Consider the following 22941-nt stretch of genomic DNA (forward strand, 5'->3'; position numbering starts at 1 on the left):
TTAGGAGGTAGGGTTGGGGTTCATCTACAAAGCAGCCATAGTTAGTCATCTGGGGTCATCGAGAGAGATGGGACTCGTTATCAAAATCGTACCTTGCGCTTGCCTCCGGTGAGGGTGACGTTGACGAAACGGCGGGTGTATGTGAGTCTCTTCTTCGCGCGGCCCTTGGGGGTCTTCTTCTTCTCCTGAGGCTCAACCTTGGGGCTATTGCAGTGGTCAGCGATCACGGTTCGACATTTCATCATTAAAAATAACACGGTCCGTCTCCCGGTCGGTCGTCGTTTCGATGGAGATCAAACCCCCCCGTCGTAGATCGTCGAATGAGTAGTGTTGTTGTCCCTTCTCTTTCCCGACCAGCATTCCCCCTCATCGTCGTCCGTGGTGACCAAAGTTTTCGTCGGTTTGCCACCCTCGATTCCCAGATGCACGGGGGGTATTTTCTGTTCTCGCGGATAAGAAAGAAGACTTACGTCTGAGACTTGACCTTTCCGGCACGCGCCAACGATCCGTGAACCTTTCCCATTGTGGCGGTTTGAGTTGCTGCTGTGGTGTTTCGGTGAGTTGGTTGTCGATGCAATCGAGAAGCGGGCTTGTCGTCTTCTGCGCGGGCAATGGGCGTCGGATTGCGTGGGAGGGTTGCGGGCCTGGACAATTTTGGGGGTTCGGTTCGTAATTCTGTGCGTCACGTGTGGTGAGTGGAGAAGGAACAGGGCGGGCGAGGGGGCTTGCCTTCTTTTTTGTACTCAGCCAGTCACCTTCCTTCATTTGCCTCCGCCCCAATCCGGAAGAGGTGGTCCGGGCGGAAAATTCGGCCTTAGGGGTTATCAACACAACAACATGAGCCACGCTCAGCACTCGGTGGTCTGAGCTCTTGCAGTGGCGCTGGCGAGATGAATCATCGGCGAGCAACGCCAGCTGAACAACGTTCGTCGTAGCCTGTAGGTAATACTGGTGGACACGAGTAGCTAGGAGACATGACTGACCACGGTGACTCAGGATGCCAGTTGTGTTTCCGCTATGACTGATAGAAGGATCTATTGTGCTAATCAACCAATGTTTGATGATGTTCGCTTTCCCCTTACGCCAACTTTTCCGTTATCCATCTTCGCAGCCGTCCAACATTCGTACTCTACAGGGTATCTAGACATGTTCTCGTGTGTATACATCGGATCTTTCTCAATTGCTCAAGCATTGTTGAGTCCCGAAGAACCCCACATCTGTTCTTCGCTCTTGGGGTCGGCGCAGTATCCATTGCAGGCCAAGCACTTATCCAACTTCTTGGACAGCATATCTTCCAACGATGCCGGGTGGATGATCAGATCCTTCGTCTTCAGGTTCTCGTCCAAGAATACGTAGGGGCCTCGGTAGTCGCTCTGGCGAATCTCGGGAAGGAAGGTAATATTGTGAGGAGTGTTCTTCTTAGCGACCTCAGCCCACGCAGCCTTCACATCGGCTCCAATGTGAAAGTCCCAGGTGCTCTCCCACGATGCCGTTGTCGACAATATCTCGACGGAGTAGCAGAAGACGGCACCTCCAAATTGGTCGGTCTTGTAAATTTCCAGCACCTGCAATGCCGGCATGTGCTTCGCGGCACTGGCGATCGAACGCAGAATGCCATTAACGGTTTCGTGGTCGATACCGTCAATCATCGTGTGGGAGGTAAGCGCAAGTCGGCGGAGGTTGTTCCAGACGGGCTTGCGTGCGAGGAGGCCTTGAAAGAAGGCGGTCGCGTCAGAGACATTCGAGACGGCCATCTCCTCGGCCTGCAAGCTGAGAAAGCCCAAATTGTGACCAAGGCTGGGGCATGAGGTTCGGGCAACGTCGCCTCCTTCTTCCGCACCGTCGGGGGGTATGGGGAGAGCAATGTCTCCACCGGTTGGGTCGGCGTCATTGTCGTCGACAGACTCAGCATCCTCCCATTCGGCTTCCGGGCCATCGTTGAAAGCATCGAAATGCTCAAAAATGCTAATTCGCTTAATGTGGGAAGGCCAGAAAGGGAAAGTACGGGCATAATCTGAGAATGTCAGTCAGTATTAGGTCTGTGGGTGGTGAGACAAAAGGGGCATACCAGAGTCGACTTCGAGCTGTGCTTCCAAGTCGACCTGATGCCAAGGCTCGAATCGGACTTCCTCGAGCTTAGGCAGACTCGAGATGATGCTGAGCAATGCTCGAGATGAGATGTTGCGATGGTTGCGTCGAAGAATCTGGCAGCTGTTGATGATTGAGACCTCAGGGAGACCATGTCGTCCGACCTGCTCGCAGCCGGCAGTGATGAAGCAGAAGTCTAGGTCGTGGTCGAAGAAGCGTGAGTTGCCGTCCTGATCCAAGCCCAGCTCACCAAACAGCTTGTTTTTATCACTGGGCGAAGCGGCGCTGAGCTCCAACTCGACACTCTGGCCTGAAGGGGTCCATTTACTGAGGATGTCGAAAAGATTCCAGATTCCCTGGGTGAATTTGATCTCATTTTCATTCTGCTCAGTGTCTGTCTCGGGAACCTTGGCCAGCTTGCTGTTATAGCGAGGCAGCTCAATGCGAAGTGAGATACGGCGCAGATAAGAGCGACGGATGGGGTCCTGGAGAATCTCGTCGAAGCGGGAGAGATCCTTGGCGGAGTTGATCTCGAGATTGTTGAAGTTGATCTTTTCTATGAATCTCTGCCATTGTTGACAGACGACTGCATAGCTGCCCATGTCATGACGCTTGCTCTTTGACTTTGACGTTTTTGAGCGTCTCTCGGCGACGGCTCCGTAGGCGAGGTGCTCGAGAATGAGGCCCTTGAGCTCGACAGGCAAACCATTCCAAGTTGCCATGTTGGTCTCCTCTTCCATGGCAATCAGCTGTGAGGCCTAGTGTGAAGTCGGCGTTAGACAGGTACTGTAAGCACGTTGGTGTTGAAGGACCCTAGCTGATCAGTCTCACCTGTGGACGCCCAAGTCCCTCAATGCTAAGGAAGTTGAGAGTGAATTTTCAGCGGGGCAAGAATGGAGACTGGGCTCACCATATACCCTTGTTCAAGTCGACACTGGATAATCGAGTGACTGAGGGGCAAATGAAATGCCTCGTCTTGGGTGAAGGGCCCTGAGTATGTGCTGAATTTGTGTGCAAAAAGGCGCGCCTTCTTTTTTTTTTTCATCTGCTGCTACCTGTCAGTCGAAGGGCTTGAGTCTTTCTTGACTGGTGTTGTAGGTCAGGTACCTCAGTTGTTGTCTTTGGTGGTCTTTGTGAGGTGACCTACGCCTTTCCCTGAAAAGACTTGACTTGAGGTGCGAACGGACAAGTTGCGCGCACCAATCAGCACTTGGCAATGAGAAGACCCTTTTGGAGTGACCAGTACTTCCTTCCTGGAAAATTCCTAGCATAAGTGGGCGCCTTCTGCCATCTAATCGTGTCCGTCAGTGCCTTCCTCACCCAAAACCCCTCTGGCTCTCCGCTCCTTCCCCCCACCTCAGAAAAGCCAGTACAGTGTGTATTTGGAGGCTTAAATCATTCAAAAACTGATTTATGCACTGTTTCCCCCTCCTCCTGATAAGCTGATAGCCATGGAACACTGGACCGAATGGAACCGAAGACACTGGCGGCTGTTCATCCCGTGCCTTCACCTTCTGCCCGGTCTTGGGATTGCAGATACATAAAGTACACCAACAGCATTTGCTCATCTAGACGCCGGAGATGATCATGCAACCCAGATACCTGCAGGCAGACGGACAAGACAGCTTTTCGCCAGCCCAAAATTTCGGGAAAAAGACCTACTACGTAGAAATTTCACCTTGCGTATCCGTACTGCGTACAGCCGCCAGCAGCCCTGCCCCATGCTCGCATGGCTCGGAGTGGATAGAGTCAGGCTTGGGTCGTTGTCGCGCTAAACGCCGTTTGGCTTATCAGATCTAACCCCGGGCCACTTTCCAAGCGTCTCATCCCAGACATCACATGCGCCCATCTCCTCTCTTGCGGAGTTGCCCAGCTAAACCCAACTTGAGGTAACCTAACCTTCTGACCCCAGCCCACCACCGCTGCAGACCGACCTCCCCGTCCTCGCCCGTTACGAAACCCGACTCGTTCTTCTGACTGTTCCCAACGTTGTTGGTACTCGTGTTTGCCCAGGCGGATCCATTCCATCCTCTTTGTTCTTCAATCCATCCCCCAACGCCGAAGAATCCTCCCCAAAGAAGACACCGTCCCCGCCGTACTCGCGCTCAATAGTTCCCTCCCAAATATCTTGGCCCTACGTCCTAACCCCTCCGAGACCGCCTCACACCACGAGCAGCTCGTACGATCCGATCCATCCCACCCTTTCCGACCGACCGACCGACCGATCACACACACACACGCACCTCAAGTGAGGACTTTGCTACAAAACCTCGCACACGCCCGTTTCCCGACAGATCCTCCTCCTACTGCACCCTCTCTCCCGCCTACCGTTAAACCAGTCCCAGATCTCCTCTTCTCGGCCTTGTCCAACTTGAGAACAAGATGAAGACATCCGCCATCCTCGCCGGCCTAGCTGCCTCCGCTGCCACCGCTGTCCTCGAGCCAGGCATGCCGCAGCACCTCCTCTCCAACCCCGAGGGCAGTGCCGACGCAAACCGCATTCCGACCTCATATGAGTCCGCAGTCATGGGCCGCCGCATTCTCGCCGTGACCAAGCTGGCCGAGCTCGCGACCGTCTTCCCAGCAGGCGCCCACTCCGCCTCGGGCGGTGACCTCTCCGGCATGCCCATCGGTCTCATGGACTACGTCGCCGACTGCGAGGACGAGGGCAACCCCACCATCCTGGCCATCACCATCGCCACGTCCTTCAAGAACGTCCGCGCCGGCTCCAACATCTCCCTCTCCATGCACTGGGTCCCGCCCTTCCCGCCCGCGAAGCGCATCTCCCTCTTCTCCTCGCTCAAGAACAGAATCTTTGGCTCCTCCTCCGACGCCGACGCCGCGGCCACCGCCCTCCCCGACACGGTCCCCTACTCCGCCGCCAACCTCCCCCGCTTCTCTCTCCTCGGCTACCTCGAGAAGATCCCCGCCGACCCCGTCTCGTCCCTCAAGCTCGCCCACTGCTTCGTCAACAAGCACCCGGACTCCAAGTACTGGCTTCCCGGCAGCCCCGTCCACGAGTCAGAGTGGGTTCGCTTCGTCGTCACGTCCGTCTACTGGATCGGCGGCTTCGGTGACCGCGCCTACATTGGCTGGATCCCCCTCGAGGAGTGGCAAAAGGTCACTAAGGAGGAGTACGAGTCCATCGAGCTCCCTGGTGAGAAGCGCGGCTGGAAGGAGTGGAGCGTCAACAGCTGGTTTGATGGCAAGGACCTTTGAATGTGTGTTGAATAGGATGACGCCTGCAGTAATCAGGTAGTTGATGTTTTGCGTACGGGAGGGATCCAATCCTTTTTCTCTTGGCATGATACCATTTACAAGGCCAGACCCCAAAGGCCTCAAAGGGGCTTGCTAGTTTGTCATGCATTTTCGGGTCGGTTACTTGATGACTAGTTACATGCCAGTTTTGCCCAAATCGGCAATGTCATTTAGACGAAAATTTGGTTCTTTGAAGTACTTACGGTAGCTACGCGAGACACGCAGACTGCTGAAGCTAAACCATCATGCATGCACACTATATGTGCGCACTTAAAGACTGCGAACCTTGAGAACCAAGTCACATAATAGCAAACGGGCTGTGGAGGGGCGGGTGCATCATTACAGCGTATTATATCAGGGATTGGGGGTATCTAGCACTACAGCTCGCAGACGTAATAATGCAGGCACCCTATGTAGTCCATCTCTTTCTCCTTTCCCCCTTTTCAGTCGTTCCCGCGAACAAAATCAAACGCTATGCATGCCTCTCGTGTGTGCACGTGTGCGTGTGTACCCCTGGTATCCCTTATCGAAAAATAACCCCGACGCCAGAAATGATGACTTGATCTCCGTCGATCGTCCACAACTATGTACACACAAGAAAGGGTTATACGGTCTCAAGACAAAGTAGATATAAAGAAGAGCGTCTAGTCAACGCGGATGATGACCTTCCAAGCCAGAGCGCCGGCCTCTCTGATGGCGCATGCAAGACAACCCCGCCGGCGTCTCGAGATGATGGCATTCCAGCCCTTCTCTGCGCAGAAGGCTCTCACCAGGACCTCCATGTCACTTCCAAACTGGCGGCGCCGGGACTCAAGGTGCATATTGGTCGTCGCAAGGCTGGCACCGTTGGCGGTACGTTCGAGAATGGGAGACGTGGGAGTCTCTTGCGTCGGGGCCTGACGCTTGAAGCCGGTGATACAGTCAATGACCAGAACACGAGGTGTGGTGTTCATGGTCGGAGTGAGAGATGGACGCCGGACGGATGACGTGTTAAGGAGTAAAGTATCCAGGGAGGCGTCTGGCTTCTCAAGAAGCTCTGAAAGGTGGATAACGGTATATGTGAAGAATTTGTGCAGGGGATGTCCTAGATGATGGTCAGTTTGTGTGGCTATCTCAGGAGGAGTTGCTTCTTCTTACCCGTGATGGTGGCCGGCTTTGAGCTCACACCGCCGATGCCGCTGCCGTCCACGTCGATCTGCTGGATAGTGGGGCTTGAAGGGGACCTTAAGACCCTGACGTGGGAGGACGGGTGGCAAGGATGAGCCGTAACAAAATGGATGTCCTTCATCAGTGAAAATTGGTGCTCCTTTGCTTCGCCGCCATTGGGACCGACAGAAAAGGAGATGGAGGCCGGATATGTGTAGAGTTCGTGAGCTCGGGTCACGTCCGAGAATGGGGTCATCACCGTCTCCTCAGTCGGAGTGGTGCGGGTTGAGTCCACGGGCGCAGATAGATTGAGCGACGTCAAGGAAATGCTCAGGCTCGGAGGCGGCTCCGAATAGTTATTCTCATAAGGGATGATGAAATCCGCGGGGAGTACCGAGCTGGGATCCGCATCACCTAGAACACAAGACTCGCGCTCGACGTGAGTCTTACCCCACAACCGGGCTTGCTTGCCTGTCTTTTTCATGTCATCTGCCAACGATGTTTAGTCTACGTCAATGGAGAGCTGATTAGAGAGTCACTTACCACAGACTTCGGCAACATCAATATTGACCCAGCCGTCACCATGTCCTTTGGGAGTGATATCGCTCGAGATCCATCCCATACATTGAGCAGAGCCAGCGCCAGCAGCAAGAACGCGGCCAATGATGCAAGCCGTGCTCCAGAAGCTCTTTCCGCGATACACGAAACCACCGCATAAGTTTGCCATCGGGCCCAATTTGGACATTGCCTCCTTGTCGTTCTCCAAGAGAGTGGTCATGATCAAGTGGTACAGTCCTTCGCCTGGAAGCATGAGGCCGGATACGTAAGACTTGGATAACCATCCCGACGGGTGTAAAGCTGCCGAGATCTTGTGCTTCCCGGACGGGTGTCGAGTAACGCTCGCTTCTGTCCGACCGCCACCGAAATAAGATGATCTCTTTGTGTCGATGCTCATTGGTGTCTCCGCAGGCGTGTGAATCGGCGTTGCTTCTGATACCTTGTTGACTGTCTCGGAAATCTGCTCGGCGTATGTGTCTGATTCGATATCGGGCCAGCGAAGCTTTCTTGCAAAATTCGTCAAGCCATTGACTTGTCTCTCGCTGTACCGTCCCTGAATGGTGTACACGGAGACGTCGCCGTGAGAATGAGCATGGCTATTTGGGTGAAGGCTCATCTTCCCAGTCAAAGATGCCAGCCATCCGCCAGAGTTGCGCTTTTGAGTATTCGCTGGATCGACCTTTCGCTCAATGATTTCAATGTTCTCCAGCCAGGCGCGTGCCAAGTGCAATGACCACTTGACTGTTGAGTTTGCATCCTTTTCAAAGCGCTTAATCTCGGTGGGTCTAATGCTCTCGATACCGAGCTCTTCGCCTTCTGTGATGGCATCTAGCCTAATGAGCAGCTCGCACGCCAGGAGAATCTGAAGCAACAACCAGTATCTCTCCTCTTTGCGCTCCTCGTTGCTGTCAGCGTCGTCGATCTCGACGTCCGTTTCGAGCTCGTCGCCTTCGAAGGAACCCCAGAGGATCTGACCCAGTCTGATTCTCCATTCCACGTGGGAGAAGTCGATCCAAACATTGGGTGCAGCAAGGACTTTGACAAGCGCCGAGATCTGTACAGACAGGCTGTAGGGGTCATGGTGGTCGATGACGCGGGTTGGCGGATGCAGGATGCCCAGGAATAGCTCGTTGTACAGGGTGTTGTGGATCTTTCTGTGGACCTTGTTCTCCTTGTACCTGGCGCCATTCTTAATGAGCTGATCCAAAATGGACGATTCCTCCAAACGGCGAAGTCCGTCTTTGGAAGCCAACATTCTCTGGCGCTGTTCGACGATAGCTTTGGCCTTGGACCCAATGCTGTCGAAGCCGAACTGCTCTTCCTGAAGCGCATCACCAACAGGCATCTCCAGAGCCGCCTGGTACCCCGTTGTGCCCTTCTCCAAGCCTTGCATACTCAGCATATTAGGCCGTTCTCGGCATCGGGGGTAGAAATGGGCTCGCTTCCTTTCCTTGGCGCACCGTATAGCAGCAGGATTGGAGTTCATGTCCCTCGTGATATGAGGCCAGGCTGTGATGCAGCTCCAGGCGGCGTCCTCGATCTGGACATGGTCGGTCAGGTCGCGGATCTCAAGCGACTCGTCCCAGGGAAAGGCGACAGATGGGTGGGGAGCGCCGGTGTAATGGCCCTCGGAGCGAGCAAAGTACTGAGGAGCTCCAGAGAAGAGCTTCTCAACGTCGTCGTCGCTGAGAGTTGCCATGATTTTCGTCAGTTTCAGAACTGGTTTGGCGGAAGGGCCATTGGCTTTCTGGTCGGCGCTGTCGAAGACGAAGGGAGGCGGGGAAGGCAGTGGCTTATTGGGGTTGAGAGGGGGCGGCGATCGAGAGGAACGGGACTCGGCACTGCTTTGCGGAGGGGAAACCTGGGGTTTGCTGGTGAGACACAACGGCTTTTACAACGGTTGAACAAAGAGACGCGGCCCAATTGGGGTAATTAGAAGAGCTGGTGTTAGGTTTTGACACTGGAAAGGACAAGATGGTTGGTTGGGTTGGTATGATGGTCTGCTTTCTCTGCGGGTAAACGGGAGACGACGTCTTTGTCTTCAACCGTTGGAAAGACGTGGCTGATGATGGCAGCAATGGACTGCAAAAGAAACTGTAGACTTGGAGAAAGAAAGACTGTCGACGAGGAGAAAGACAGAAAGGGGTTTGTTATACAAGTAACATTGACTAAAGTAAAGAGGGGACAGGAATTGGAGTCTCGGAAGCTGATCACGCGGCAGAGAAGGGACGGGTTATGCAAGGGAGCAACGGAGGTATAGATCGTCAGAGTCTGAGCAACGGGGTAGGTACGGAGGCTTGGAAACTTGGGAAGAAGGTATTAAGTAAGAATTAAAGGAACACTGGAACAGCGGATGAACATCTCGAAGGACGTCACTGCAAGCAACCTAAGCTGATGGCCAAGCAAGCAGACTGATGAGCAATGAGATGATGGATGGGCAAAGCAGAGATTGCAAGACAGGGCAGACCAGAAGTGGCCTGATGCAGCTCCCATTTGATGGATTGCATAGGACGATGGCGGGGGAGTGACACGGTGGAGAGGGGGAATGAGGTCGTGGTGCAGTTGTGGTGCGTCGTGCTGCAGACTGTGGCGCCGTCTACCTCACCTTACGCAGTACCGTCACTGCCACCGTTTCCGAGCCTTACGTAAGGTACCTAGAACAAGGTATCCTCACCTAAGAACTCAAGATGCAGCCGCAGCCTGGTGAGGTGGGGACAGAGAGGGAGCTTGGAACTACCTTAGGAAGCTACCGAGTATACACAGTAGAGTACCCGAGAAGCACAGGCAGGGACCTGCCACTGCCACTTTCACACTTGTGCAGATGCTCCTCTTCCACTGTCTGTGTTTTCATCTCCGTCTGCGGCGCACGGAATGTCCAGCCTTGGCCAAGACAAACCCACCGACACCGACGCGGGAACCGGACCTGGTCTGAGAGTGCGGGGGAGACAGCACGGAGGGAAAGGGGGGGGGGGGGTTATGGTGGGTGGTAGTGAGGGAAAGGTGCGTGTGATTTGGGTAAAGCATGTAAGCTATGCGCAAGCAAGTTTGTGTCCAAGCAGCATTGCTGCGTTGCGTGCATCTTCCCGGTACGGCCTTGCTGCTATTCTGAGGAACTTCCTCATCTTCCAATTTTCAGCACCGGGGACATCGGGGACGTCAAACTAGGTGGACTCGAAGCACCTCGTCTCCCGGACCTTGCCTGAGAAGACAGACTGGGGTACAGGACCATAAAAATGGTGGAAATAGAACGACAAAGACGCTGGCGATCTGACGAGATCGAAGTATCGATCGAAATGTGGGAAGCTAAGACTTTCTGAAGGGAGCCGACTGTTTGGTGTAGAAAGGAATTACAGACAACAACGCATATAGATACGAAGAAAGGCAAACTTACGGGCAACTTCGTCGGTGACTCGGCACCGGGACCCCGTCCAGACTTTGTTGACGAAGCCGGTGTCGATGCGCTGCTGCTGACACTCCGGCCTTTGCTGCGACTCAACAGCCCTCCAAAAAGATCCCGTTTGGAGAACTTGCGCTCCCGCTCCGCCTCGCCCGTTCCGATCCCCAAGCCGCCCGCCGGCGCCTCCCTTCCATTCTCCTGTGGCGGCGAAAGCGGTGGTCGGGCTTCTTGTTGTTGTCGTGGCTGGCGCTTCGAAGGGGATAACGGCCGCTGGTCGTGTGCCTTGGATCCTCGTCTGAGGAGTGATAACGACGGCATATTTGCTGCTGCTGCTTCTGCTACAGATACCAGTCGCGGATTGTGTTAGTCGTGGGTTGGGATGAAGTTTGCCGTCGTGTTCGTCTCATTCGTCTCGATTTCGTCCCTGTTCTTCCCCTAAGGTAAAGTAAAGTCTCCAGTCTCTTTCTCGTCTTTGTTTTCTCAGAATCCTGCCCACTCTCTTGCAACTTGTAGTTCTTCTGCTCTTTCGACAAGCTTTCAACCGCGTAATCCTGATCCTCCAAGGTGGCTGATCCAAAGTGGCGTCGTGTGAGGAGCTGGTGGTGATGGCGATGGTGGTGGAGGGAAAGCCCCGACGTCTTATCGCCGATGGGAATGATGCAAGTTCAGGTTTCTGCAAGGTAACCTTTCAAATGTCGCAGTGAAACCCCGAGTTGCGGTGTTGAGTCCAAGTCTTGTTGCAAGCAATGTAAGTGGACGCAGGCCCGAGTAAACGATAGGCAGGCAAGCGTCGAAAGGCCGTAGACAGGTAAAATAATAAACAAGGGGAAAAAAATCGAGACGAAGTAGAGGAGGAGGGGGATGGGGGGCAAGTCTTGTAAAATGAGAATCAGAAGTAAAGAAGTGGGAGATGCAGTCTTACAGCAAATGAGAGGCAAGGCGGCAGGATGTTAAAACAAGAAATGAATGCGAATCAATAACAGAGACAGACAGACACACACGGCCGATGGTCTGCCAAGGCAGGGGTGGACTTGGACTTGGAGGGGAGTGACAACGAGAACAACACTTTCTGTATCCGTATCTCTCTCTATCTGTTATCATCCACTATTTCTCTCTCTCTCTCTCTTTCTTTTGCTTCCCTCACTCCCCTCTTTGCGCTGCTGGACACGCTCTCTGCCTCCCACTCACTCAGTCCATTTGTTGGGCTGGGCCTGGGGCCCTTTGGGCTCGACTCTTTCGACGAAGGGGGTCCCCTTCTGACTGGACCAGTGGACAGTAACGGGATAAGACATCCACGGGATAGGACACGACGAGGGGGGCCGCAGAAGAAGCCATATCCACTTTGTTGGTGTACCCCTCGTCCTAGCCGCAGGCGACATGCAACAAGGCACCGGGGGGAGGGGATCTGGCTGTCTAGTCCGCTACGGCAAGGAGAGCGAGAAAAACAGAGAGAGGAAAAAGCGTCCTCGTGCCTATTACTTTTCACGTATCTGAATATAGCTGCATACCCTGGGATAGAGAGCTCTGGGGGTGGAGGGAAGCGAGGAAGGTGAGCCCCCCTCCCCCTCCCACCCCGGGCTAAGAGAAGAAAAGGGTGGTCAGAACGAACGGCAGTCTCAGATCTTCAATGCTCCCATGTCGAGTGAGAAAAAAAGGTAGAGAGACAGGGACGAGCAGAGAGGAAAAAGCACCGAAAGGGAGATCAGCAAGATTACAAGATTAGGGAAGAGACGAAAAAAGAACGCCCTATGGAAGCAGAGCGAGCTTCAGCTTCCCGTTCGTTCGTTCGTCATTCTCCCACCCCATAATCCAGATGGACCAGGGGGGGAGGGGTGTGAGTGCCAGAGTAGGCGTTCCGCGTCTGGCAGGCATGGCATGGACTTTATGTGTGTGTGTGTGTGTGTGTGTGTGTGTGTGTGTGTGTTTTTGCACTCTTTCTGTCTCCCATCCCTCTTTGTGTAACTTGCTGCGTTGTGACTTCATCGGGGAGTGCTCAGCCCAGCAAGAAAACCAGGAGCCCAGTTCCATGTAAACCTCTAGGATATCTTAGGGGCTCCACCCGGACTCCCGCGTGGCGGCCGGCTTCGCCATTCTCGCGTTGCCGTGGCCTTGGAATTGCCATGGTGTAATGATGATAAAGCAGCGAGGCAGAAAAAAAAGAAGAGATCAACAAGATGACGACCAGCTCGAATGGCAATTCTAAAATGTCGCACGGCGCGGACTGAGGAGAGGAATGTCAGATTTTGAAATTGGCGGCTTGTGCTTTTTTTTCTCTTCATCTTATCCCGTATAACGCCAACCGAATTATACCCTCCCTCACCTCGTCATTGCAGTGGTGCTAATGTCAGATTGCATGATAGCGTGCGTTCTGCCCGCCGCTCATCTTTTTCAGTCTTGCATTGTCTCCGGCAGGTCCATCACCAACGAGAGATGTCCACTGAGGACTCGACAGGGGTACATGAGGCAAGAGAAAAAGATTCGCAGACACACACACACTCTCTCTCTCTCACACATCAGACAGCCGCAGCGGGTAAAGGGAAAGGAGATCCATGATCACGGCCGCAACAAAACACCATTTTAGGGGCCCCCTCTCTCGTCATCGACAAACAGATGGAGTTTCTTCTAGATGGGCTTGGTGATGAAGAAAGAATAAGAAATCATGAAGAAAAGCCATTTCGTGGGAAGTAATGGGGATGAGGAAAAAGAGACGAAGGAAGTTACGAAACGCAAAAACATCTGCAACAGGCCAGATTCAGAAAGCTGAAAATCACACTACACTGCAGGTATCCGTAAAACCAGCTGGCCTAGGTCTAGCCTTCTCGCTCATCGAAAAGTGCATGTGAAATCCACCCAACTTGCCTTGAGCCGCTACGATGCTCGCCAGCTCGCGGCCCTCCGAGACAGGGTCTCGTTCGTCTTTTTGGGGAAGATCTCTGATTAGGTAGTTTCGGGGATCCGCAAGCCCACACAACATCGCTCCTCTCCACCTCCTTTGGGCAGTGGGAAACCAGAGAGGGGAGGAGGGGAGGATTGACGATGGATCAAGGTGTCTGTCTCATGGATTTCATGTTGCAGCTGCGGTGGGCTTCTTCTCTGGTTGATGTTGCGTTGTCTGCTCTTCTCGGAAAGCCTTGATTTCAATACTCACCGGAATCGTGGGATTCTGACCCCGAAAGACCCTCACTCATGCCGGATACGGTTGGGCAATACCGGAAGAAAAGAAAAAGAATGCACATACCGCATCATTAAAGAGAAGGGCCAAAAAGCAAGAATACCACGAAATTCGTATATGCCGCTAAAAGGTCAAAAATCGAGTACTCCGTACTCCGTACAGGCAGTGCAAAAGAATTCTGGGCAGGGCCAGGTTCGAATTAGCAAGGACCACGCTTGTGCGGCAAAGATGGTGTAATTTGACATTTCTTGCAGAACTTGAACGCCACCATCGTCAGTAAACCAAAACCCATTTGCCGGGCCCAGTCGTCGCACATCACTTTCCTTTGCAAGCCGAAGCATGCATTGTGCCACCAATGGGTCTTAGGGCCGAACGGCAGAGAAATAGCGTATTACGGAGGTACCATGTCGCGTCTTATTTGCGTGTGGCTTGGAGACCTTGAAGACCTTGAACTTCTTCCCGCCCGCCTCCCCTTGGCATTAAAGATCTTCCCTTCGGCTGTTCTTCTCGAACGTCTAGCAAAGGAACCAGCATTTCGAATGCCGCCGAGCCGACCATGAAATGGCGGGATTTAATTGGAACCGAGTCCCTGAACGCAAGGATGACCTTGAACTTCCGGCTTTGAAGCTCTAGCTTGAACTTTACAGCCCAATTTACCTCCCCCTCGTGACCATTCTGAAATCTACATAGATAGAGAGGGTCTAGTATTGAGAACATTCATGGAACTATTTCAAGCACGATTTCCGAAACGAAGACAACGGGAAGCTTGCCTCACGCGGCAAAACGACAAGCTCTGCTCTACCCTTCCCGCCAGGACCGAACGGAACATGGGACATACTTTCTTTGACAAGGGGGGCCTCCGTCGTCGTGGCTTGGGAGAAGGTCTCCGCCGGAGAGCATGAGCACTGGGCAGCTGGTGGGCCTGGATCTACCTGGACTGTGGACATGAGACGACATGTCACGGGGGTGAGTGTGGGCGCGACGTGAACAACGAAGGGAGCAGTGCTGGGCTTCTCTCCATTGTTCTCGAACATCTTCGTCTCATACCACTGGAACAAGGGGGACAGGAGGCAGGAGGAAGAGAACGGAGAAGAAAGGAGGTTGTATTATTCTCAGCCGAAGGTCCGGTTCCTCCAGCAAGCCGGAAAGGGGAAGGAAGGCATATCATCAGAAAGGTCTCTTGACAAAGTTGACAAGTTCGGGAAGTAGAGAGCTGCGTCCCGCGGACTAATTCTGAACCCTGACTATAACACCAGTTCGCATCCCTAACAGAGTTCAAATAAAAGCCCACCGCCGAGGTGACTTCCAAACGGAACGGGTTACACCAACGAGTTGCAACAGAGCTGGCCCTGGTGCGTTGCGTACGCCGTAGACATATTGACATTGACATGCTACTATAGAAGCGAGAACGTCCAGAAGGACGCAAGAAAAAGGTTAAAGGAAACTCTAAAGGAGCCCCAATCTCCCCTTTATGACAAGTTTACACGAGAAGGGCCAGAACGGAAGAGGACGAGGGCGTGAGCAAGCGAGCCTAGTAAGCCCCCCGGAGTCTCGGCAGGACCTCGCCACAAGTTACTGAAACGAGAGGAGGAAAGATTTCCAAAACAACAGGCAAGGCTCATACATAAAAGTGCGCTAGCAAAGAGAGAGAGAAAAAAGTTCGGAGTATGGCCGGGCCAAATCCCTCGCCGGCATCCACTGGAATTGTCGCCAACGTAGCAAATCCTCGACCGCCGACTGGTCGACAAGCCCGAAGCGACACTGAAGCGAGAAAGCGACGTGGGTGGTGGTGGTAAACTGGTGGTTTCCTCAAGGGGAAGGGCCTTTAATTTAATTCCCAGGTGTTTGGGGGGGCAAGGGGTGTGTGGTTGCAACCTCTGCCCGTCAACGTTTTGAACTTCGACTTTCCCAAATCCGAACCGGCGCCTCATCCCGGCCTAGTTCTAGCCCACTTCCCGTTCACTCGGTGTCGCGCCACGTTTCTAGGCGCACCCAAAGCCCCAACCAAGCTCTGGGGGGGGGGGGGGGCTTACCAATATGTTTGCGAGCCACTGAGCTTCCCGGATGACATAGAGCTCATGTCCGTGGTGCCACACCTGGTTTGCGAGGCTAGCTATTTTAGCTTCAGAGCTGGAAGTGTCAGAATGCTAATGTTAATTTTTTTTAAACCAGGCAGGGGAGAAGCGGACGTCTCGGCTCGGACGGTTTGTCGCGGAAGGCAGGGAAATGCCCAGCTTCCGGAGCTGACAGGTATGGCTTCCGCGGGGGGCCTGGGCTGGGCTGGCTAGGCTGTCCGCCTTGTCCTATATCACGAAACGATGATGGCTTCGAACATCATTTTGAGTTTGCACTTGTCCATCATTTCTTGCATTCATCTCGAGCTATCCAGCAGGGCCGCGGCCCTGGCTGCGATCGCCCGCGGAACACCCGCCCCGGCTTCATTCCGGACGTATATGCTGGAGGGTCGTGGCGGATGGTAATATCAGGGTATCATTCGTAATCGCGCCCGCCTCGACCGTCCATGCCGAGAGCAGCTATCTATCTCTCTTTCCCCCCTTGTTTGTTCTCCATGTGTGTGTATGTGCGTAGAGCTTGCAGCTCGGCAGCTTGAAGGAGGGTTTTCCAGTTTCCCTTTCCTGCGTATTTGTAAATACGATGGTCTTGGAGTCGACCAATGAGCATGTCAATCCTGACCCTTTGCCCTTCCAGCTTGGCGAACGCAAATCCTCCTGAAGGATGTCCGCTCGGTGAAGCCAATAGCGATAAGTCCGTGAAACGCCGATCGATGCCAACATCGTGAGTCAGACCTCTAGATTCTTCAAGCCGGCGGTGTGTCATGTACTACGATGAGGAGGTACTTCGGATCTGGTACAATGACCAGCTCCTGTTTCTTCGTTCGTAGCCTCAGTAGCTTCAGCTCATCCTGTTCCAAATAATTAGCCTCGGCCCTCCCTTCAGGGGTGAAGATTCGTTCCGCAGTCGCTCTAGGGACAGACGTGTCACTCCTCTTACCTCGGTATCCAGGTCCAACACCAGGGTGCCCGACGCATTCACCCAGTTCCAAACCTTTGCGGCAAAGTCCTCCAAGCCTTGCGGTTGCTCCTCGCCGTTCTGCTGCTGCTGCGCCGCGGCGCCCTCGCCCGAGAAGGAGCCTCCTCCGGATGTCTGTAGAGTTGCTGCGTTGAAGGACGACAGCTGACCGCTCGTTCGTAGTATCGCGCCGGTGACTCGGTCGAGGATGACGGTGGCTTTGACGCCGGGTTTATTCGAGAGGCGCTTGAGGGTCTCGTCCAGCGCGTCTGGTCCGTTGGTCTGCGAGGGGACACATTCTTTGTTTAGCTATGACGCCATTGCTGAAGAGCAGGAGGGGTCGAGGTCGCTCACGGGTGTTGCGTCGGCCATATTTGATAGACTGAGAGTTGAACAAACGAGAGACAGGTACGGGCGACGCTGCTTCTGAGAGCGTCTCAAATTGTACCGAAACTTCGCAAAAGAATCGAGTGTCGTTGAATCGTGGAAACAAATGAATGCCCCCGAAAGCTGGGTTGGGTCTCGTCTGTAAGGCTGGGTTGGAAGCTAAAGTGCCCAAGAATTGGAGCTAGGATTCACCGGGTAACAGCGTCTCAACGTTGTGGTGGGGCTGAGTTGCGAGGGGACCAGGAGCTTGACCAAATTCTGCCGCACCTGACCGCCGAAAAGTTCTGGCTCCAGACTTTGCAGGGGTCCTAACCTTCAATGAGCCAGCCATCTCATGTGAAAGGTGACCAAGACTTCATTGCTCAACACTCGGAAAATTCTACCAAAATTCAGTCTCACAGCCATAAGATTCACAAATAAACCAAGTCAACTCTAGGAGAGAATATCCGATAAATAAGACATCATGGGTTCTAGCACGAGAAAGAAGAAGGAAAAGGCCAAGGACTTTGCGGTATGAACATCTCAGTGACGCTGCCTCTCATGAGACCTCGCATCAATACTGACATGCTCCTACAGAAACCAAAGTTCAAGGTCGGAAAGGCCAAGGCCAAGCCTACCAACTTCACAGACACAAGTTTCAAGGCAAAGTCCATTGCTATGGGCCACCAGAAGCTCTCAACTGAAGCCCCCGATAACGCTACTCAATTCAAGCACAACCTCTCATTAGCCTCTACATCAAGAGCAGATAAGCAGCGCAAAGAATCTCTGGCCCATTTGACAAGCCAAGTGCTGGCAGACAATAACCCCGTCGGAACCGCAACAGTGCTAAGCAAACTCCTGCCCCTGATCTCAGACGCCTCAGGTCCTGTTCGCAGCCAGCTGCTGAAGCTGTTCCAGGCCCTGCCCGAGGCAGAGGTCAAGCATCACGCCGAAAAGTGCATCATGTACACCCGCGCAGGAATGACTCACCTCTCTGCCGACATCAGCAACGACTCGCTATCCGTTCTCGAGTGGCTTCTGGATGTCGCGGAAGACGAGACCGTCAGCTGCCCCGGCGGTTGGGTCAAGACTCTCAACAGCTTCTGCGCGCTGATGGGCTGGACCGTGAAGACGAGCTCGGGGTGGTCGACCGCCCCCAAGACGGGCCTCCGCACAAAGGACGCACAGTCGCACGCGAGGCAGGTCGCCGTGCTGGCTAGGTTTCTGCAGGCCGGACTCAAGCCCGAGGTTGCGGGGCCGAGTAACCCCAACGCCTATGCGGACAATATGTACCGGGTGCCCCGGACGCCAAATCCTTTTGCGTACCTCAACCTTTTTGGGACCCGCCGGGACGAGGAAGCGGAGATGTATAATGACCGCGAGTCACGGCAACGGGTTTTCCACAGGAGGTTCATGGATTCGTTCCAGCGAGGCGTGGAGCAGTCTAAGAAAGAGGGCGGTACCATCGGTCGTTCGGCCGTTGCATTGGATCAGGCCTTGACCGAAGGTATGAACGGGTACGAGGCGACGTCTGCTGTTGAGCCTCAAGATCTCCTTGATCTGTGGTGAAGTATGTGGCCCCGCAAATCTACAATGATCTACAATCTTTGGCGGTCTCAGGAACCTGCCCGACAAGATTTCCTGCTCGTATCAACCTCTCCCCCGCAGTATTGGAGGTTCCAGTCACTGCCGCCGAAGGTCAGTGCCCGAGCAGCTACGTCCTGCCTGTTGGGGCAAAGTAAAGCGCTGGAGGGTTTCTTGCGAGATAGAATGACTCTAGGCTTTATCGCGATAGACGTTTGGTTTATTCGAATTGGTGGACGGGGCGAAGTGCTGTTCAAGCCGCTCAATAAGTCCCAAAAGCGTCGCCATCCGCTACCTCATCATGTAGCATTCATAGATGGATATATCAATGATACCCATCTCACCTCGGTGAGATTCCTGTTGTCTAAAAAATGTAGTTATTCCGAAATCAGAGACGAAGAGACATCTCTCAGGTGAATGACTGTCCTTTGGTGTCATGTGGTGAGCCGATTAGATTGGAAGGTCCTCAATTGTCTTCTTTTAGCTTTACTCTTGACACGAAGCTGCCATCAGGCAGCATCTTACATACCTGATTTGATGGTCAGATGCTCCATAGGGAACTATTCAAGTTGACTCAACTTCAGACACAAAGGTGAGATACGCAGAATACTTTGTATCTTCAAGGCCTTTCAGCTGCCTTTGTCTTTACGGGATCACTCGTATATTATTGAACCTCTACCCGGGTTACTTCTCTCTCTTTTCATGTTCTGCCTTGCTGTAGGCAGCTAACTCGAAGGATCTCGTCGAGACAAGAAGTCAGTGCCATGTCAAATGAGCGCTGTCAAAGGAGAGGTCTTCTCTTCGTCTGACCTTTCCTCTCGTCCGAAGCTTCGATGAGATTTCGTCCAGTGTTTTCAAGTTCCGATGGAGCCTTCAGAAATGAGGCGGAAGGTCAAGTCCTGGATGGTGCTCTCCCACCCGATTGTAATGCCTCACGAGGCAGTCACACTTCAACGCTCATGCCCGCTTAGTCGTCCTACCCACCTACTTCGTTCATTGTGTCTTCCTTCCTCTAAGGGCGGTGCCTGCCCTCGGCCTCCAGCCCTTTTGCCCTCTACAGACCGACCTACCGCCTTCCAGCCTTCCGAAGTCCTCTCATCACGGATGTTTATATCTCATCTGCTGCTGCCCAACTTCTTCCTCCTCCCTCTTTTCCTCCGCACCCGTCACAGATCGTTGAGAAAGGATCACCAGCAGGAGATCAGTTTCTGACTTCATTCTTCGTCTGAGAGGTAAGTACTTTCCACATTGTTTGATCAGCGAATTCATCATTCCCATTTATTTTTCCATCAATCCCCGTCATCATTCATCGACGGATTCTGCCGTCTTCAACTTCGATCGTGGAACGTGTTGACGAGCGCCAAATTCTTGGCTTCAATCCCCCAAATTGTTTTCACTTTGCAATCAACTTCACATTGATATTCCCAGCCCTTGATCCCGACCTGCTTGCTCCATCGGAGACTGCAGTTTCTCGAGAACATCCCTTCTTCAAGGCTCCTGCCAGTTTTCACCTCGGAAATTGACAGTCTTCCGGTCTTTCCTTCCTCGTTGTAACCACACCAACCGTTTTCGGGTTTCAGTGGCTTCATTGTTTTCTCTCACACAAATCTGGCTTCCTTCTTCTTTCTTTGCGCTGTACTAACTCATCGACAAACTATCCAGCACCAAGGCTCTCGCCCCGTGTAGTCTTCCTTGCAATTTTCGCAGCATCCTTCGATCAAGCAAACCAAGGTAAGTACCACGAGCCGCATTACCCCGACTAACCAAAAAACCAAAACCTAATCAACATGAGCAGACTTCCTCCCGCCGAGATGTCTGCCTTCGACACTGCCGATATGCAGTCGGCTCTTTCTGCCGATGGCAAGAAGGCCCCTGCCGCTGCTGTCAACAGCGATGGTACAAAATGGGCTGAGCCTCTGCCCTACAACTACGACGAGCTTGCCCAGCAGGGTCCCGAGGTTGCGACTGAGTGGGCTGGCAACGGTGCCGTTTACGAGTGGGATGAGGAGTTTGGCGACGTTGGCCCGAAGTTCCCCGACCTCGAGCTCGCTCTCTTCGGTGATTCCAACTCCCGCATTGCCTCTAACTCTGGCCTCGACTTCTCTGTGTAGGTTCCCTTTTGGCAATGAATTGAATAAGACTGATGGCTTGTAGCATCTCTTCTGTCGAGGTTACCCAGGAGGGTGAGATCCGTGTTGAGCCTGTCCACTCCTACAAGGACGCCGGCTTGCACCCTGTCATGCTGGAGAACATCGATCTTTGCGGCTATGAGGCCCCGACACCCATCCAGAAGTACACCCTTCCCGCCATTCACAAGGGTCTCGATGTTGTGGCTATTGCTCAGACCGGCAAGTTTCCCTCTGTTTGCATCTTGTTTACTATTTCTAATGTATTCAAAAAGGTTCCGGCAAGACCGCGGCTTACCTTATTCCCATCTTGAACAAGCTCATGGGCAAGGCCAAGAAGCTCGCTGCACCTCGCCCCAACCCTGCCGAGATTGCTCTTGGACAGCAGTGGGTTCGTGCAGAGCCTCTGGTGGTCATCGTTTGTCCAACTCGCGAGCTGGCTATTCAAATCTTCAATGAGGCCCGCAAGTTCTGTTACAGAACTATGCTTCGCCCGTGTGTCGCCTATGGCGGTGGTCCCTTGAGGGACCAGATTCAGCAGCTTGGAAAGGGCTGTGATGTTCTCATCGCTTCCCCTGGTCGTCTTGTCGACTTCATCCAGCGGCCAGACACTCTCTCGCTCAAGCGCTTGAGATACATGGTCTTCGACGAGGCCGATGAGATGCTGCATGATGACTGGCGCGAGGAGATGGATGTCATCATGACTGGCGGTGGTAAGCTCTATCCGTTCACTGTTCTTGTCTCGAACCTCCACTAAACCTTTTTTCAAGAACAGCAGGAGGGAAATATCAAGTACATGCTGTTCTCGGCTACCTTTCCCAAGCCGCTCCGCGATCTCGCGAAGGAGAACCTGTCTTCCTCCAGCGTCCGCATCAATATCGGTCGCATTGGAAGCACCCACACCAACATTCTCCAGCGCGTCTTCAAGTTCGACGCCTTCGAGAAGAAGGAGGCTCTCAAGGATCAGATCAACTCTCTTCCTGCCTGCCGCACCATCATCTTCGTCAACCACAAGCGTACTTGCGATGACTTGGACGACTTCTTATTCAACCTTGGCTTCCCTTGCACCTCGATGCATGCTGATCGCACTCAGCTTGAGCGTGAGGCTTCTATGCGCGCTTTCCGTGCTGGAAAGTCTCCCATCCTTATTGCCACTGGCATCAGCGCTCGCGGCATTGACGTGAAGAATGTCAACCACGTCATCAACTTCGACCTGCCTAGCTTGGATCATGGTGGCATTGAGGAGTACACCCATAGAATCGGTAAGCAGAGCTCTTTCTTGCATGTTTTCATCTGCGCATCAAAAATGGCATTGCGCCTTTTCTCTCGCGATTTTGAACCGTTACTAACGTAACCAATTATCAGGCCGCACCGGTCGTATGGGTCAGCGTGGCATTGCGACTTCTTTCTACACTGACCGCGATGAGCCCATGGCTAGCGTTCTCGTTCGCACCCTCTTGGAGACTAAGCAGGAGATTCCTGACTTCCTCGAGGCTTTCAAGCCCACTGGCAAGGGCCTTGAGAACCTCAAGTTCGAGACTGAGAGCGACTTCGACCCCGAGGAGGCCGGCATTGCTCACCTTGGCGGCGAGGGCGGCGGCTGGTCCAACGAAGGCGGCGGTGGCGATGCTGGAGGCGATGGCTCCTGGGGCGCTACTGGAGGCGATTCTGGCTGGGGTGGTGGCGGCGATTCTGCTGGTAACGATACCAAGCAGGAGGAGCCCGAGGCCGCTCCCGCTTGGGGCGCTTCTTCTGGCGGTGGTGGTTCTTGGTAATTAGATAATACCTTCTGCATTTCCAGAGGCAAAGTTTGGGTTCTTTGCGGGGTATGTCGACCATAAGATGGGATAGATGAGAGAAGTTGGGGCGGTCTATTCGGAATGCTTTGATGGAGTTTGCCAGAATGGAATAGGATCGCAGCTAATGAATCATTTTATCTCTTGATACCACATCTCGCGCCTCCAGACTGTTAATGCGCTTGGGAGTCCAACTTTGAAGTGTCCGATGCTCCAGAATCAAGTCCTTGGCTGACAACATCCATCAGGAGAAAGAAAGCAAGACAGCCAGCCTTGTTTAGATGGCTCCCTGATTCTGTGACACATGTATAGCAGATCCTTAGGCTTACAGAGTGATAAAAATAGATAGGAATGAAGCTGGGCATGAATGAAAGCTTCATGATACTTTTGATTAAGTTGATATATGTGCCTCTAACCTCT

At 53.4% G+C, this 22941-nt stretch overlaps 11 protein-coding genes across 11 annotated transcripts, besides 1 other annotated feature; 5 read left to right on the forward strand and 6 right to left on the reverse strand.

The window, feature by feature from the left end:
• CTAM01_06901 (40S ribosomal protein S30) lies at window positions 1-523 on the reverse strand (the record flags this gene model as incomplete). The annotated part of the gene is made up of 3 exons (XM_060522927.1): window positions 1-24; window positions 93-204; window positions 471-523. The coding sequence occupies 3 exons, from the start codon at window positions 521-523 to the stop codon at window positions 1-3; spliced, it is 189 nt and encodes a 62-aa protein (XP_060382429.1).
• A 661-nt stretch (window positions 524-1184) lies between these two features.
• Window positions 1185-2828, reverse strand: CTAM01_06902 (uncharacterized protein; the record flags this gene model as incomplete). Its single annotated transcript, XM_060522928.1, has 2 exons — window positions 1185-2014; window positions 2069-2828. 2 exons carry the CDS (start codon window positions 2826-2828, stop codon window positions 1185-1187), a joined length of 1590 nt encoding a protein of 529 aa, XP_060382430.1.
• A 1642-nt stretch (window positions 2829-4470) lies between these two features.
• CTAM01_06903 (uncharacterized protein) lies at window positions 4471-5307 on the forward strand (the record flags this gene model as incomplete). The annotated part of the gene is made up of 1 exon (XM_060522929.1): window positions 4471-5307. The coding sequence occupies one exon, from the start codon at window positions 4471-4473 to the stop codon at window positions 5305-5307; it is 837 nt and encodes a 278-aa protein (XP_060382431.1).
• A 683-nt stretch (window positions 5308-5990) lies between these two features.
• Window positions 5991-8749, reverse strand: CTAM01_06904 (uncharacterized protein; the record flags this gene model as incomplete). Its single annotated transcript, XM_060522930.1, has 3 exons — window positions 5991-6430; window positions 6484-6981; window positions 7036-8749. 3 exons carry the CDS (start codon window positions 8747-8749, stop codon window positions 5991-5993), a joined length of 2652 nt encoding a protein of 883 aa, XP_060382432.1.
• Window positions 8750-10081: 1332 nt separating this feature from the next.
• Window positions 10082-10159: a sequence feature (Short protein (CTAM01_06905, KAK1499711.1) was converted to a misc_feature.).
• Window positions 10160-10211: 52 nt separating this feature from the next.
• On the reverse strand, window positions 10212-10765 carry CTAM01_06906 (uncharacterized protein; the record flags this gene model as incomplete). Its single annotated transcript, XM_060522931.1, has 2 exons — window positions 10212-10262; window positions 10442-10765. 2 exons carry the CDS (start codon window positions 10763-10765, stop codon window positions 10212-10214), a joined length of 375 nt encoding a protein of 124 aa, XP_060382433.1.
• Window positions 10766-11413: 648 nt separating this feature from the next.
• On the forward strand, window positions 11414-11707 carry CTAM01_06907 (uncharacterized protein; the record flags this gene model as incomplete). Its single annotated transcript, XM_060522932.1, has 1 exon — window positions 11414-11707. One exon carries the CDS (start codon window positions 11414-11416, stop codon window positions 11705-11707), a length of 294 nt encoding a protein of 97 aa, XP_060382434.1.
• A 1081-nt stretch (window positions 11708-12788) lies between these two features.
• On the forward strand, window positions 12789-13028 carry CTAM01_06908 (uncharacterized protein; the record flags this gene model as incomplete). Its single annotated transcript, XM_060522933.1, has 1 exon — window positions 12789-13028. One exon carries the CDS (start codon window positions 12789-12791, stop codon window positions 13026-13028), a length of 240 nt encoding a protein of 79 aa, XP_060382435.1.
• Window positions 13029-14577: 1549 nt separating this feature from the next.
• CTAM01_06909 (uncharacterized protein) lies at window positions 14578-15009 on the reverse strand (the record flags this gene model as incomplete). The annotated part of the gene is made up of 1 exon (XM_060522934.1): window positions 14578-15009. One exon carries the CDS (start codon window positions 15007-15009, stop codon window positions 14578-14580), a length of 432 nt encoding a protein of 143 aa, XP_060382436.1.
• A 1428-nt stretch (window positions 15010-16437) lies between these two features.
• CTAM01_06910 (uncharacterized protein) lies at window positions 16438-17021 on the reverse strand (the record flags this gene model as incomplete). Its single annotated transcript, XM_060522935.1, has 3 exons — window positions 16438-16542; window positions 16632-16931; window positions 17004-17021. 3 exons carry the CDS (start codon window positions 17019-17021, stop codon window positions 16438-16440), a joined length of 423 nt encoding a protein of 140 aa, XP_060382437.1.
• A 478-nt stretch (window positions 17022-17499) lies between these two features.
• Window positions 17500-18584, forward strand: CTAM01_06911 (pre-rRNA-processing protein IPI1; the record flags this gene model as incomplete). Its single annotated transcript, XM_060522936.1, has 2 exons — window positions 17500-17547; window positions 17613-18584. The coding sequence occupies 2 exons, from the start codon at window positions 17500-17502 to the stop codon at window positions 18582-18584; spliced, it is 1020 nt and encodes a 339-aa protein (XP_060382438.1).
• A 1802-nt stretch (window positions 18585-20386) lies between these two features.
• On the forward strand, window positions 20387-22500 carry CTAM01_06912 (DEAD/DEAH box helicase; the record flags this gene model as incomplete). Its single annotated transcript, XM_060522937.1, has 5 exons — window positions 20387-20706; window positions 20754-20917; window positions 21001-21438; window positions 21496-21987; window positions 22091-22500. The coding sequence occupies 5 exons, from the start codon at window positions 20387-20389 to the stop codon at window positions 22498-22500; spliced, it is 1824 nt and encodes a 607-aa protein (XP_060382439.1).
• Between the last annotated feature and the right edge of the window lie 441 nt (window positions 22501-22941).

This window comes from Colletotrichum tamarilloi (genome assembly GCF_030869305.1).
Source record: "Colletotrichum tamarilloi strain Tom-12 chromosome Unknown Scaffold_20.1, whole genome shotgun sequence".
In the NCBI taxonomy this organism is placed as follows: domain Eukaryota; kingdom Fungi; phylum Ascomycota; class Sordariomycetes; order Glomerellales; family Glomerellaceae; genus Colletotrichum; species Colletotrichum tamarilloi.